General features: G+C 44.6%; 2 protein-coding genes across 2 annotated transcripts in view; one reads left to right on the top strand and one right to left on the bottom strand.

Annotated features, from left to right (window-relative positions):
• LOC311589642 (granzyme E-like) overlaps positions 1 to 16,092 on the bottom strand; it is a 162,897-nt gene that overhangs the window by 92,959 nt on the left and 53,846 nt on the right. The window lies entirely within an intron of this gene.
• Positions 5,200 to 8,162, top strand: LOC311589648 (granzyme B-like). Its single transcript, XM_084768209.1, has 5 exons — positions 5,200 to 5,373; positions 6,249 to 6,393; positions 6,749 to 6,884; positions 7,012 to 7,272; positions 7,904 to 8,162. The coding sequence occupies exons 1-5, from the start codon at positions 5,319 to 5,321 to the stop codon at positions 8,045 to 8,047; spliced, it is 741 nt and encodes a 246-aa protein (XP_084624335.1). The 5' UTR covers positions 5,200 to 5,318; the 3' UTR covers positions 8,048 to 8,162.

The raw sequence follows: 16,092 nt of genomic DNA, 5'->3' as shown, positions 1-16,092 counted from the left end.
AGACTAGCCAGGACTACATAGTGAGACTCTGTCTTTGAAACAAAATTAAAAGCAGTTGCAGGTGTCTGAATTGCCTCAGATAGCTGTAACCCTAACACTGGGAGGCAGACATGGGTGGATTCCAGGGCCTCCTTGACCAACAGTCAAGCTAAAACAGCAAGTGTTATGTTCAGTGAAGAAACACTCTCAACAAGTAGGCTGGAGAGCAATTTTGATGAAGATGTACCTGTATCAGTTTCTGGCTTGTGAGTGCTCACACACAAATTGTTTCAGATATCTATGATGTGCCCTGCCCCCTCTTATCTGTTCTCTACATAAGTCATCTGGGAATTAATACACACTCAAGAGTCTTTTCTGAGGTGCCCAGCAGATGCCAGGTTGAGCATCTCTTAGGAAAGGGCTTTCTCTTCCCTTCTTAACTCTTAAAACCTCAACAGGAAAAATAAAAAGGACCATCTTCCTTCCTCCTGTGAAGACTGAGTTAAAGGCGACAACTCTAGGTAGAAAGGAACTAAGCTAAAGGCATGCATTGACATGAACCCCAAGAGTTATTGAGTAATTTGTGTAGATGTTTATTGTACTTCTAGCTACAGAGTCAGAGCTATAGCATATGATACCAAAGGGAGCTAAATGCACAATTCCTTAAGCCCCCCAGGAACTAACTACTCAGGGCCTTGGTGGATTTACCATGGCCTAGCAACTGATCCTCAGCCTCCCAGACTTAGAAACTTAAGCTGAGAAAACATTAAACATGTGTAGTTTCTAGACATATCGGAGGTTCTGATAAGTGATTACAAATGGAAATGTGGTCAGAACAATGATGTCACTAATTTCTTAGTAGCACCCGTGGGAAGGTAGAGCAACACCACTGTGCCATTCCTATGCAGTTCCTGGAGTCAGGTTTCTGCAATACATGGTTTCTCAAAGAGAGTGCTTGGCCCAGATTCTCTCCTATGTTAATGGACATTTCGTGGGTCTTTTGTGAGTTATTTGCTCAGAAACAGAGAAACTAAATATTAGAGTTATTTACAACTGAGTTATCACATAAAGACTGAATGATAAATGATAAGACACAGGAATTATTAGACATGAGTTGAAGCGATAAAGGGAAAACCACAAGTTTTGCAGTTATAAACCCATGCTTCTGGTAAGTGATTCAGCAGCGTACATCTTACTTGCCTCAAACCAAACTATTTGCCACATCCTAAGATGATGTGGTCAGAAGGTTCACAGCATGAGACCCCAAGAGAGAGGATGAGAAGAGTTCATCTTGCTAGAAGGTTCAGATGTGAGTTCTATCTTCTCATTTGTAGAAACAAACCACTTTAAAGAAAAGAAGTGGCCTTGATGGGCAAAATCCACAGTCCTCAGTTTTCTCTGATTTCCAACACAAAATTCCAGAGAAAACAAAGAGTAAAGAATGACCTAGTCATACTGGAGATATTTTACATGACATATTTTTAAATGATCTTAGATGTTAGGAAGTTCACAAAGGTTTTTCCTTTCTTAAATCTATTCAGAGATGAGAGAAACTTTGAGAAGGAACTAAGGGAGGTCCGTAGCAACATATGAAAGAGTAGAAAATAACTAAGTCAATAACTAAGAAGAAAGCTCCTCCAATGGTATTCAACAGCAAATTCGAGCAGAGGGAGACATCAGTGAAATGCATGCTGGTCACTGGGCTCAGCAGATAAGATTGCTTACTGCTCTTTCCGAGGACTCAAGTTCACTTCCCAGCACTCATGCCATGTGGCTCCAGGCCCAGGGGACCCAATACCCTTTTCTGTCATCCGTAGGAATGACACCTGTGTGCATATACCCATACACAGATGCTTGCATTTGAAAAGTAATTAAAAATAAAATAAATCCCTTTTTAAAAAGATCACAATGTTGGTGCATCACCAGTATACTAGCTCAAGCAGAAAAAAAATACCTAAGTTGGGAGGTGGATCTGATGAAGTTTGACATTCAGACATAATAAAAATTGAGAAATGACCATAGTTTGTTAAGAATTCTGTAATGTGATCAAGAACCAAAACCTAAGAATTCATAGATAGAAGAATAAGCTGCAATTAAGAAATAAAACCTTAAAGGCATAGAATACCTATTCCATAAAATAGAAGAAAAATTCTCAAATTGCTGCAAAGAAGTGAACAGCTGAAAACAAGATGCATTTAGGAACCCAAGGAGAAAGGAACAGAGAGCACTCTCTCCATAGCACATTTTAGTTAAAATGTCAGCAATACAACCAAGACACTAAAAGATGAAAGAGGAGGACAGGAATCCATTTACAAAGACAAGTTCATCATAATAACATCAGACTTCTCTGCAGAAACCAGAAAAGGTGAGACAGAGCGGAATGAATAGATCTCAAGCCAGAAGAGTAAATAACTGCCAACAAAGACTATTATCTCCAGCAAAATCAGTGCAATAGTAAATACAAGATAAATACAAACTAAAGCAATTCATGACCACGAAGGCAGCATTGCAAGATAAGCTCAAAGGAATTAGAGACATGAGCTTATATCATTTCCATCTCACTCTGCCTCCTACAGCTCCTCCCAGGACTACCTCTCTCTCTCTGTCTCTCTCTGTCTCTCTCTGTCTCTGTCTCTCTTTGTCTCTGTCTCTTTGTGTCTCTCTGTGTCTCTCTGTGTCTCTGTCCCTGTCTCTGTCTCTCTCCTTCTCTCTCTCTCTCTCTCTCTCTCTCTCTCTCTCTCTCTCTCTCTCTCACACACACACACACACACACACACCTCTATAACTACAGCCTGTAAGTTCACTTAGTGTTGCTTGTGTGTAAATGTGTTTAGGGCTGGCCACTTGGAATTGGATAACCTATCAGGAGGTTTATTCCTACAGACAATTGATTCTCCCTCCTTGGCGGTTATTAATTGGCTGTAGCTCTTCATCTAGGAGTGGGGTCTTGTGCTCCCCCCACCCTGGAATGTCAGTTGGTGTTGTCATTGTGTAGGTCTTGTATAGACATCTATGTTGCTTAGATTTCATGGATGCAGCAGTCTTGCCATGTCTTTTAGCAGGCCTCTTAGTCTTCTGGGTCTCACGATCTTTCTATGATGTGCCCAGAACCTTATGAATAGGAACTGTGTTGTGAAAGTATGGACTGGGACTTGGACACCCCATGGTCTGTTGTTCTCTGCATTTTGACCAGTGTGTGGATGTCTGTAATGATCTCCATTTGCTGCAAACAAAGCTTTCTTGATGAGGAGTGAGAGCTACAGATGTGTGATGTAAGGATAGTTAACTTAGAATGCAGTGGGTTTACAAAACTGTCAGTAGTAAGTTCTCCTCTACTGGGGTCCATGACGTCACGTCCACAGGTAGTTGACTAGGTTTCTAGGATCAGCATTAATTCCCATAAGTCTAATTAGACAGGTGTTAGTTACCTCCTAGGATGTGTCACGCTATACTCCCTCCAAGAGGTCTATCTTGCTGTGCTGGTCATTGTTGTGGTCTTACAGCTAGGTAGGACTATTAATTGCTCTTTGTTTGGAAGCTTGCAAAGCACCATTAGATATTCTTAGAGAAAGTCCTCAAGGAGGAGTCTCAAGGCCCATTCTAGCTTGAGTCCTCCAGGTCCTGTATCAAAAGTGTGTGTGTGTGTGTGTGTGTGTGTGTGTGTGTGTGTGTGTGTGTATTTTCAAACATATTTATTTTTTTCTGCTAAGAAACTTGTTGCATGAGGGAAGATTTTCTTCACTAAAATCTGATTTTTTTTTCTCTTAGGAAAGACCAACATAAAATACCTTGGACTTTGTATGATTTGTTTTCATTCATTAACAGTAATTTGTGATAAAACCAAAGGGATGGGAAGTTTTAAATTCTTTCATGTTGGGACTCTGCAGTCTCTATGAATGGATATGTTGGTAAAGATGAGGTTATTGAGACTGTCCATGGTATATTGTGGTATAGGGGAGCTGAAATAATGGCCTTTGGGGTATGTTTTGTTATGTCATGTGAGCAAGTCATTACTGTTTTTAATGTTGGAATGAATTGAATAACTTCTGTATCATGTGTTGGTATTTTGATCTCATGGTTCTTTTGTTCTGACAGGTTGACTTGTAGTAAATAATGAATATCTAGTGATAGTAAATATAACGGGCACTTATTTATACTAAATAAATATTTTTCACTCTCTGGACAGAATATAAAAAACACTAAGAGGAAGATGAGGAGACAGCTGGGTCTATAAAGTGTTTGCCATGCAAGCAAGAAGACCTGAGTTCCATTCCCAGAACCTATGTGAAAAAGCTGGGTATGCTGATAACACTTAAAGTCCAAGCTTTGGGGAGATAGAGACAAGATACCCTAGCTTTTCTGGCCAGCCACTTTAGCGTAATCATCAATATAAGTGAGAGACCATGTTCTAAAAACAAGCAGACAGAACCTGAGAATGACCTCTAAGGTTTACCTCTGCCTACATACACACATACAGATATGTGCATGCACACACACAAAAAAAATCTGTTGAATTTTAGCAACATGATTTCCTTTCTTATGTTGCTCTATATCAGCAATTTAGTGACCTGACTGTCCTTTGGTAAACTAGACCTTACTCATCCTTAGTTCACAGATTTTCATTGCACAAATGTCAACCTTCCTGGAGAAGCAGGGATGACTCAGGCTTTTGTCAGTCAGTGGCTCAATTCTTAGAGGCTGTAAACATCTTTTATTTTTGATCAGTAAATGTCAATTGTTTGGTTTTTGTAAGAAGGAATTTATCATGTAGAACAATTGGAGCTATGGTGTTAGATAGGTTGCTGAATGTTTGGCAGGCCTTTCAACTACTGCCTTGTCCATCACTCTACCATTGCACTCCCCAAGCTGTACTCTGGTAGTGGATGCTCACAATTACCCACAATAGTTGGGCACCTCATGCCTGGTCCCAGTACAAGAGGTGAGACTAATGCACACCTGTCCCAATGGATTCAGCAATGTGACATTGAAAGCACTGATGTTCCACCACTGGGAACTTGGGTGTCTGGGCCTCTGATACCATATCCTCAAGGTCTACCTTCATATTCCTGTCATGGGCTGTAAGTGGTGATGCTCTGAGTCACCAGCTGTGGGTTTTGCTGTGGTTACCTCATGATTGTCACACGAGCACCCAGACAACGTCATCAGGCTGAGGTAGTGGGGGTAGGAAGTCTCATAGAAAGCCGTTGGTGATGAAGTACATAAAAGCAGACAGGGGGCATAAGGTTGCTGAACCTTCCTCCTTCCTCTCCTAGAGGTTAAAAGGGAGCAAGGATAACACTCTTGAAGCTGGGACCTTGGTGGTCTTCCTTCCAAGGAAGATGAAGCTGTTCTTGGTCCTGTTGACCTTCTCTCTGGCCTCCATGACACAGGGAGGTAAGTGAGCAAAACTTCCCTTTGGTGGCTGGCCTAATCCTGCTGTCACTGGTAGTGGGAGGGCAGAGGGTTTTCTCAGGAAAGCCATTAAGTGCTATGTTCCCCCTGAACCATGCCTTTGTCACCTGGAAAGTGGGTTTCCCTAGATGCACATGGTAAAGGGTAGGCTCCTGCGAAGCGGAACACGTTATGTTCCCCAGGAGCAGACAGAACGGGCCTGGCCTCTGCATATATGATATGCATATATAGGCCCTCCCCTCACCACATACTCATCAAAGAAGTCTAGGTGTCAGTGGTCCCTGTTCTCAGAACAAGTAATTTTGTTGAATACCAAGTCACTAGGTCCCTCCCTCCAACTCTGGGCTTTCCAGGCTTCTGGTGGTTCCACAGTGTTCAAGTATGAGCCACTGGGCAGACACTGATTTCTCTGCTTTTCAGAATGCCAACACCTACATCTAGTCAGCAGTCATGAAGCCAGAGACCTTTACTGAGCAGGCCTAAGGAAACAGGATGCCACAAAGTGTGAACTGAAGCCTTGCTCTCTAGACAGCAGATCTGCCCCAGGCATCACAGGATGGTGGGGGGAAGGGCCAGGGTGCCTTAGACTCTCTGGGAAAAGAAGTTGGGAGACACAAGATGAGCATTTACGATTTCCTTGTCCAGAGATTTCATTGCCTTCAACTATGTAGAAGAGAAATTGACAGATCAAGTTCTACATTTCTCTCCTTTTTAAGAAGGGGAACATGAGGGCATTCCTCTCAGTGCTCTGACTCCAGGCCTCCCTGGCTCCCAAATGCCTAGCAAGTCTGGAACCATCAAACAAAGCCCATCTGGTGGACTAGCAGGCACACACAGAAAGGTTGTCTTTCCTTCAGGCGAGATCATCGGGGGACATGAGGCCAAGGCCCACTCTCGTCCTTACATGGCCTTTCTTCAGGTCACGGGTCCGAAATCTCTGAGATGCGGTGGCATCCTTATACGAGAAGACTTTGTGATGACCGCGGCTCACTGTTTAGGGAGGTAAGGAGCAAGAAAGAGTCCATCATCTGGGAAGCTTCCATGGAGTCACTGCCTTCTTCCTAAGGATATTGGGATGAGAGAGAGCCTGGCAAGTCTCATGAAGGAGACGCAGTCTGGCACTAGGGTCACTGCTAAGGGATCAAACACATTTCCACTGGGGTTAGCAATGCAATACAAACTAAACAATGCAGTTTGTCTTCTTAGAGCTGACTGGCTCCCGAGCACTTCGAATACAGTGAGTGGTGCTTCAGTTCTCTCAGCTAGAGCCCCACCCACTCTACCCCGCCTTTCCCAGCTCCTGGACTGCATCCTCTCTGGCTTCACATCTCTTACCTCCCCTTTGCTCTCTGCACAGCTCAATAAATGTCACACTGGGGGCTCACAACATCAAAGAACAGGAGACGACCCAACAGATCATCCCTGTGGCAAAATTCATTCCCCACCCTGACTATAACACTGAGTACTTCTTCAATGACATCATGCTCTTAAAGGTGAGACCTGTGCCCAGGGATTGCCCCTCCTGCTCGCATCCTGCTCAGTTCTCTCCTTTCCATCCTGATATTCATGGTGTCTCAGGCCAGCAGATGATAAGATGGACTCTTGTTTCTTTCCCAACAGCTGAAGAGAAAGGCCAAGACCACTACTGCTGTGAGGCCCCTCAACCTGCCCAGGCGCAATGCCCACGTGAAGCCAGGGGATGTGTGCTATGTGGCTGGTTGGGGAATGTTGGACCGAGCGGGTAAATACCCAAACACGTTACAGGAGGTTGAGCTGACAGTACAGAAGGATCAGGAGTGTGAATCGCTCTATCCAGATTATTATAAGAAAGCCAGTGAGATATGTGTGGGGGACCCGAAGATCAAACATGCTTCTTTTAAGGTAAGTTGGGTTGCCCTCCTCTCTGGGCTCAGTGGGAGGGGAAAAGGATTCTGGGACCTAGAGACCCAATGTCAAGAGACTCCTTTACCCACTGGCTGTGATCTTTTTTTCATGGAAACAAGAGGCACCAGGAACTTTCTAGGGCTTTCTGAGCTGACAAGGAGCTTCTGCTGTAGGCAGCTTGTATATCAGGAGGTGTGTGCAACACAACGTGTGACTTATCGGCCCAGGCTTTAGAAAGCTATGCTCCTGAGTGTCTCAATACCACAACCAGGTGTCTCCTCAGAGCAGACACACACTTTTGTCAATGGGCTTGTCCTCCATGCCCACATCAGGCCCACTCACCTCTTCCCACTTTCCTAAACAACAGCCTGGAGATGAGGGTCCCTCACACCTTCATGAAGAGTGGTTCACAGGCCTGGGGAAAGGGCAGAGGCAGCCTCAGGAGGGAGGTGAAGCAGTAACCATGCCCACAGTCAGGGCTGGGAAGCCAGGGTCCCCAGGCCTGCCCTCTGGCCTCCTAGAAACAGAGCATACAAGTCATGCTTCTCTGAGAGCATCCTGGCATGAGAGGGAGGTTGGGACAAGAATGAACAACATCTCTGTCCCCTGTTCCTCTCTCAATTCCCAGGGAGACTCTGGAGGACCTCTCGTGTGTAACAAAGCAGCAGCAGGCATCGTCTCCTTTGGGAAAACAAATGGTTTAGCTCCACGGGTCTTCACCAGAGTCTCAAGTTTCCTGTCCTGGATAAAGAAAACGATGAAACGCAGCTAACTACAAGAAGCAAACTGGATCTCTTTCTGATTAGCCATGTACCCTACATCTGAGTCCAGCATTGTTCTAAGGTAGATGCCCGCAAGTGAATAAAGGAGCCTTTGCAGAATGGAAAGACTGTTTCATGTCCATTCTTAGGGACCAACTCTGTGCCTGGAAGGCCAGTGGCACACTCCTCTGACACCGTTGTGACAGCCCAGCTGACAGCTTCCTATTGTAGTTTGCATTCTCTATAGGGAAAGCAGAAAGTCAGCATTTGACTCAGGCATGTACTGTTTCCCTTCAGTGTTCTGAGAATGTTATGTAATGCAAGTCATCATTAGTAGTTACAGGATTTCATACAATTTCACCTAAGTGGCTGATGTGTTTTCTAAAATAGGGCAAGAAATGAATAAATAGAATTCCTTTTGCTTCTTTGTGATATTTTCCCCCAGTACCAAGATTTGCATGTTTTATAAAGCTAACTTCCTTATCAAATGACAGCTTTAATTTTTTATATTAATTGTATATTTTCATGCTACAACTTGACCTTATATGTATATGATGTAGCATGATTAAATCAAGCTAATTAACTTATTCATCAAGTCCAGTTTTGTAGCAAGAGCATAAATTTGTTTGATAGAAGTTTTCAAAAGCACAATACATCATTATTTTTCTTTCCTTTTTAAAATTAACTTATTCAGATCACATCTCAGTTGTGCACAGTGCATTATTAACTATCTGTTGTGTAGACCTGAAAAAAATTTTCATCCCCCTAATTGAAATCCTGTGCTCGTTTATTACCATCTTCTGGTTATAATCTCTGCAGCCTCCCTTAACCACTATTTTCTCCCCTTCTACAAGTTCCACTGTTTTAGAATTTATACACAGTGAGATCATGCATTATTTTTCCCTACTATGCCTAGCTTATTTTGTTTAGGGTCATGTCAGTTTCAACTGTACATTTTAAGGGATAGAATTTTATCATCGTTTTAATGCCTGTGTAAATGAGCAGGAGAGGTGGCTCAGTGGTTTAGAGTATTTTGGTTGTTCTCGCAGAGGACTCAGGTTCAATTTCTGGTATCCACACGATGTCTCACAGCCATCCTAACTCCAACCTCCGTGTAGGAGCAAGGGAAGAGAGGAGGGGGGGAGGGAGGGAGGGAGAGAGAGAGGGAGGGAGGGAGAGAGAGAGAGAGAGAGAGAGAGAGAGAGAGAGAGAGAGGGAAACATTATTATTTGGATAGTGCTTTGTCTTCTACATGTGCCACACTGTCTGTCCTCACATTTATGGATGGACATGGGTCCATATTTAGCTGTTTGCAGTAGTAAAACATGAGGGTACAGCTGTAGAGAGTTGGCACAGAACATACTCAGACACCAAGATCTCAGCACAAAGGAGAAAAAGGGAAAAGAAAGGTTTGTGTGTGTGTGTGTGTGTGTGTGTGTGTGTGTGTGTGTGTGTGTGTACCTCTAGATCAGACAAAGGCAGCAGCAGGTATATTTTCAGAACTCATCCACTCCACCACCCAGCAGACAAGAGCCAGGGCCTGCTCACCTCAGCCCTCACATTCAGGGCCAGCTCTACTGAGCTGCCTAGGTGAGGTGCAGGGCCCATTCTCCTGAGTGCTGTAGCAGGTAAAGGGCAAGGATAGCTTTCCTGCTTTCAAGACACCAAGGCAAGCTCTCCCACCTGCCACCTGTGGCAAGGGCAAAATGGAGAGGAGAGGCTCTATCCCCTGAGAAGACAAAAGGCAGGGCCCAGATCTCCCATACCTATACCCTTGGGGCTGGCTGCTCTGCTTGCATGAGATCAGGGCCCGCTCTCCCAAGTTCTGCAGCAGGTGAGGGGCAGGGACAGCTCTCCTGTCTGCTGAAGGTGGCCAGAGACTGGGGTGGACATCTCTCCCTTGCCTATGTCACTACACAGCCAACACATCACAGCTCTCCCACACTCACACCCTCAGGCCTGTCCCATCTGTACCCCTGTCACCAGGGTCAGCTTTACCGGGCTGCTCAGGCAAAGTGCAGGGCCTGCTCTCCTGAACGCTCCAGCTGCTGAAGGACAGGGATGGCTATCCTGTGATTCTCCTCTTTCCTGGGGAGCTGATGGCCACCAGACCACCGAGGCAAGAGGAGCAGAAGACAAGACACAGGGCCTGGAAGGCCTTAAGCATGACAGAGATCAAACACCCTGGGAACCACTTCAGGAGAGAATTCAACTTTACTCGGGCAGAAGAAAGGCTATATACCCCTTGGGGAGTGGGTGGGGGAATTCCAGGATGGACATTCATTTTTAGTTGGAACCAGGCACTTTAAGGATACTTATTTTATATTTGTGTGCTCCTATCATCTGAATGGGAACAGAGCACCTAATTATCCTATAACAGGGAGGGAAGATCTAGCAGGGAGCTGTGTCAAAGGCCATATATCAAGTGTGGTTAGGGGCATCTATGTCTAAAGACACTCTCCAGATGGAGTCAGGCAGAGAGAGCTGGAGGATCTTCCAGGTAGAAGGAGTCCTGCACCTAACACTGAGCTCAGAATGGCCATCCAGATGAGGAGGAGTGCAACCTCAAAGAGCAGGGTTCTTCCAACATTGCCTCCTGTTCCTTTTTTTTTTTCATGGAGAAGTGTCACCATGAACTTTAAGAAATTTACTGTCTATTTCAGAGGGACTTGGAGTCTGGTAAAGTCCCATGGCCTGACTGGTAGTGACTCTAGCAATGATGGTAATCTGTCACCTGAGGAACTGTATGAGGCAAGGGGCAAGCACCAAAATAAAACACAACACAATTAGAAGGCTAATAAAGGGCAGGAATTGGAAAAAAAGTGGTTTTGAAACTACATAATTGCTCAGTTGGTTAAACCTTCCACAGTAAGTATGTGCAGAGGGTTTGAGGGTATTGACATTGATTTCAAAAACATTTGATACATTTACATCAAAGTTACATGCCTTCCCTGGGATCATGTAAGTCCCCATGATCAGCAGATTAAGTTTAGTGTTCTTTTCTTCTGTAGCATAACCCCAGCAAGAGAGCTCATCTATCATTGGAGAAACTCAGGGAGAAACTACAGGACATCTGTAGATGTCATCGTCTGCTCGAGCTTGTTTCAGAAGTCTCCAGTCAAGTGTGTCTGGACGGTAGCAGCTGTTGTGGTCCAGGCAGATCCAAGGGGGATGGCAGGTCCAGGGAGGGACAGTTCGATTGACAGCACACCAGTTGTCAATTGTTTTAGGCCTAGGAGAGAGTTAGAGGTGTACAGTGGACATTTGATTGAAAATGGGAATGTCTGGCAAGGTAAAACTGGTGAAAATGTTGGTGGCCCTGCGGTACAGAAGGGTGGTATTAATCAATACTGCAGGCAGCAGAGGCTTATTGCTAGATGTGCAGAGAAACAGGTGTCAGGATGGGTACTGAAGGGAAGTCAGCAACGTGTTGAATGTTATCATTCTCCACTGGCGTTACGCTCAAAGAATGTATGGGCACTGCAGAAAGCAGGGGCAGGCGTTAGAGGAATCTCAGTCCTGGTCCAGCATCCTTTACCATTTTCCCAGCTGTTTAAAATAGTGGAGGAATTAAAGGTTATGTTAATTATATGACCTGTATAAAAGATTTTCTGTATGTCCTGGTCTTTTTGAAAGTGACTGCATAAGTTATGGAAGCATTAGAAATCAAGTCCTTGAGGTTAATCCTGCTTTCATGAAGGGATTACATCAGTTTGGCGATTGTTGACTAGAGGGCACTCTTGATCTGATTTGTTTTTCCTGTGAAACAATATTATGATGAGTTTGCACAGGCTCAGCTCCTGGTACAGCTGTGGGGAGGTGCTGAGGCATTGGTGCTAAGGACAGCCATCATGTGGCAGAGGAGAAGGCTTAACATGTGATTTCATTTAGAAAAATTAGCAGGTTTGAAGGTTGCTGAGTCATTTGTTGGGCAATTTCGTTTCTTGTGTCTAGTCTCTCCATATTGAAAACATTTTTAATTAAGCTGTGTTGTAGCTGTAAAGGCTTTGGCCAGGAAGGAGGCCTGATAAGAGCCAGTCCCAATATCATAGGTATAAACTATTTGTCATAATGTTCATGTTTTAGTCCCTAGCATGTTTGCCTGTGCGCTGGGGTCATTCTTTCCCAGATAACATTGCTTAGGAGCCCTGCTTTTGCAGCGGAGTCTGCTATCTTTTGTCTAAACTGGCTTGTATCTTTAGTATAAAGTATTGGATGGTCTCAGTTGTTTCTTTTTTAATGAGAGGCAGTAGAGAGACTTCTCCAGGATCTGTGGATAAGGGAGTTAGGTGGTCCAAAGCCTGGAGCGCACTTGGATGTATTTGGGCCAGGCCGACAGCAGGGAGTAAAGCATGCTGAATTCTTGTGGAGAAATTATCTTGGCCAAACAGTTGTTCATAATTCCAGTGTAAGTGTGTGTGTGTGTGTGTGTGTGTGTGTGTGTGTGTGTGTGTGTATGTGTGTGTGTGTGTGTGTGTGTGTGTGTGTGTGTGTGTGTGTTGTCCTTCCTATATTCCTACCTGTTGCTTACATATTTTATTTTCTCTGTTGCCAAGAGCCGCCCTGTTGAGGGGGCTCACTAGGCATGTGGGCTGTCTAGGAGGTGATCTGGTGTTTGCAAGGTCTTATACCATGATGGACCCTGAAACTGCTTCCAGCCTCTAACATGCTGCCAGGAGCCATTGATTTGGGAAAGTCCAAGAGGCATGAGAGATCTCTGGAGGTGATCCGATATTTGCAAGGTCTGTATCATGATGTGCCCCAGAATTGCTTCCAACCTCTGACTACCCTGTCAATTGTGCACTGCTGCATCTCTCTGAAATCTGGCATTAGAGCCGGGCATGGTGGCGCATGCCTTTAATCCCAGCACCCAGGGAGGCAGAGGCAGGTGAATCACTGTGAGTCTAAGGCCAGCTTGGTCTACAAAGTGAGTCCAGGACCGCCAGGACTACATTCATGGCCAGCCCGGTCTACAAAGCGAGTCCAGGATAGCCAAGATTACACAGAGAAACCCTGTCTCGAAAAACCAAAAATAAATACATCTGGCATTGGTGTGAATTGTTATTTTCTGGGTACTGACCAGCTCTGATTGAGCAAACTTCCTAGAGGTTCTTATTGAAGATGTACTTTTTGTTATCCAGATGAATTAATCCCTGATTATGGAATTCCTGATTTGGCTCAAATAGTTTTAAAAGTTAAAGTTAGTTTATGGCTGCAATAAATACCTTTGTGGACCTCCAGATGCCTCACTAGGATAGCCTACCAGCAGATTTGTGGCTTCAGATAAGCCTCCACCACAGATGGCACCACGAATCCTGGTATTTGACCATAAATATAGCCAACTTTGTTTAAACTCCATGTGAACCTATGTGGAATGACGTTACCTAGAGATGTCTGAATTTACTCTGTTTTTTAAAATAAAAGACAGACAAAATTATTGTCCTAAGCTCATAACGAACTAAGAGATAGCTGGATAATGTATAGTCAGGACCATCCTAACTGATAAGTTGTATACTCTTGTAAGTTTCAGACCCTGTTAACCTTAGACCCTGTCAATCTTCGTCATTCTGAACTCACCATGAACTTATGTAATGGATACATAGATAAGAAATGTTTAGATTTAAAACATGTAACCTGTTGTATTTTAGAATACATCTGTTTTGTGATTAATTGTACTGTTTTGACTATGAGGTAATTCCCTGTTCTCAGAAGTATAAGTATGGTCTTCTACAATAAACGAGAAAGAGAGAAAGGAGAGAGCGAGAGAACAGAGGAGAAAAAACGAAGCAGCTCAACTTCAATTGAAGTTAAGATGCCCGACTTCATCCATCTTTTCTCCTGATCCTCTTCTCTTGAATGTATGTGTGTGAGTGGTTTATTTTCTATCTCTCTCTTACTTCTTATTTCTCTGTAGATTCGCAAATAAGTTAGCAGACTCAGGGCCATCAGCCTTCTAAAGCTAATAAGCCTAAGTTTACACCAACTTATTGGAGATCTCCGTAAAGAGGCCTATCTACAGATCAAAGAGCCTCCTTCTACGACCCCGTGCAGTTTCTAGCCAAAAGCCGCTTTTACAGACTCAGCCATAGGAAAAAAGGTGGTCAGTTTAAATTCTCCTCAGCCGCAGTACAGCCAGTCCCTAGAGAAGAAACCTTGGGCTCTTTTTCCCTTTCCTTCCTTTTTCTTCTTTCAATCCTGAACGGTTGCCTGAGCCATCAGCTCTGGCCACTCAAGAGATAAAGTGAACAAGAAGGGCACCCGCGATCCAACACCAGAGAGAATTTACCCTGGACCCTCACCAGAGCACCAGCCGGGCATTAACACTCTGTCTTGCATTTCGCATTCATCCCTAAACAGGGCCTCCCACTGTATAAACAGAGAGCTGGGGAGAGGAGACCCACATAAATCTTTCCAGTCTTGAGGAGCTAAAGAGTTTTCATTGAAAATTTGTAAAATAGATTTGGTCCTAGGGGATGAATTCCATCCTCTCCCAAAAGCTTGGTGTAGCTTTTTAAATTCTGCTGTCTGAAGAGAGTACCAGGCTAGTGGGTATTGACTTGTTTAAACATAAATTAACAAGAAAAGTTCCCATGAGTGGGTGTCTCAAGGTTCCAGGAAATTAGGACCTGGAAGGTTCCTGGAAATTAGATGGCTGGGGATAGCTACTTTCAGGCTGGGGGTAACTACTTTTAGTCAGCAAGTCTCAGTCTCTGAGTCTCCATGGTTAGAAAGATGTTTTGTGGCTGAGGGTGGAGGAGGTTCCTCAGGTAGAGGTGAGAGAGGTGGGGGGAGGGCTTATCTGAGTCTCCTTTTAAGGGTCTTCACCCTCTGCATCCAATGAGGAGTTAGAATCTTTGTTCTCTGCAGCCAGTGAGGGCTCATAAGGGGGAGGGGGAAGGGAGGGAGGGAGGGAGGGAGGGAGGGAGGGAAGGGGTGGTGTGGAATTAAATCATGTGCTTTATTTAAAAGCATTGCTTTTAAAAAGACAGCTGGGTCAGATACTGGGAAATTTTTGGAGTCTTCCTCTTCATTTCAGACATGTCCTTTGTTTTGGGGGATCTTTCCCTCTGATGGGTCCCTCTGAGGTTTGGGGGTGGTTTTTGTTACTCATTGTCTAATAGCAGCTATTACTGGGAGAAAGGAGGGAGGCAAATTGTAGCCTCCCTGGCACGTTCTCTTATGAGCTAGGTAAGCCACTCAGGTCCAAAGATCTGAGATATCTGCTGATAGGACCCAAGGTGTGAATTAAAGCATCTCACCGCAGAATTCTAAGCTTTCTTTTTGGGAGATTTTAAGTCATCTGGACTTAAGTAAAGCTCTGAGGGAGTGAATTTGTAGATCTCTTTCATGTGATGTCCAGTTTCCTGTGGTTAAAAAGGAAGGAAAGTGCTTGATAGAGACTTGAGTCTCCCTCGAGAAAGTTGAAGTTTCCGTGGGCAATCAGCTTGGGGGAGTGAGTCCAGGAAGCACAAGCTTGTAAAGAAAGTGGCCAGTCCTCAGGATGGGAAGGCCAGGCAGAATTTCACTACCCATTGCCTGGAGGGGGATGAGGTGGTCTAGCTGACTCTTTGCAGAGCCTGGAGCCCGAATTCCTTATCCACACTCATCTTGGTACCCGTTACTCTCTACAGCAGGGAGCCTCCAGACTCCTAACATACAGTGCGGAGCCTGACTACCTTTCTTCTAAGGGGGTGCTTACTTTTCATGTCACAGTCTTGAGCCCCACGCCAGGCACCAGCTGTGGTTCTCCTCTTCCCTTGGGAGCTGATGGCCACCAGCGCACCTAGGCAAAGGGAGCAAAAGATGAGACACAGGGCTTGGAAGGCCATAAGATAAGACACTCTGGGATACACTTCAGGACACAGTTCAACTTTACTCAGGGAGAAAAAAGGCTATATACCCCTTGGGGAGTGTGTGTGGGGCTTCCAGGACAGTTGTTCATAAGTGGTTGAAACCAGACACTTTAGCATGCGTATTTTACATTTGGCAGCACGCTCCTATTGTGTGAATGGAACACAGTACCTAATTATCCTATAGGCGCAGGGAAGGGAGAGCC

Source organism: Acomys minous (genome assembly GCF_964271855.1).
Source record: "Acomys minous genome assembly, chromosome: 18".
In the NCBI taxonomy this organism is placed as follows: domain Eukaryota; kingdom Metazoa; phylum Chordata; class Mammalia; order Rodentia; family Muridae; genus Acomys; species Acomys minous.
This window is presented reverse-complemented; position numbering and strand designations above follow the sequence as displayed.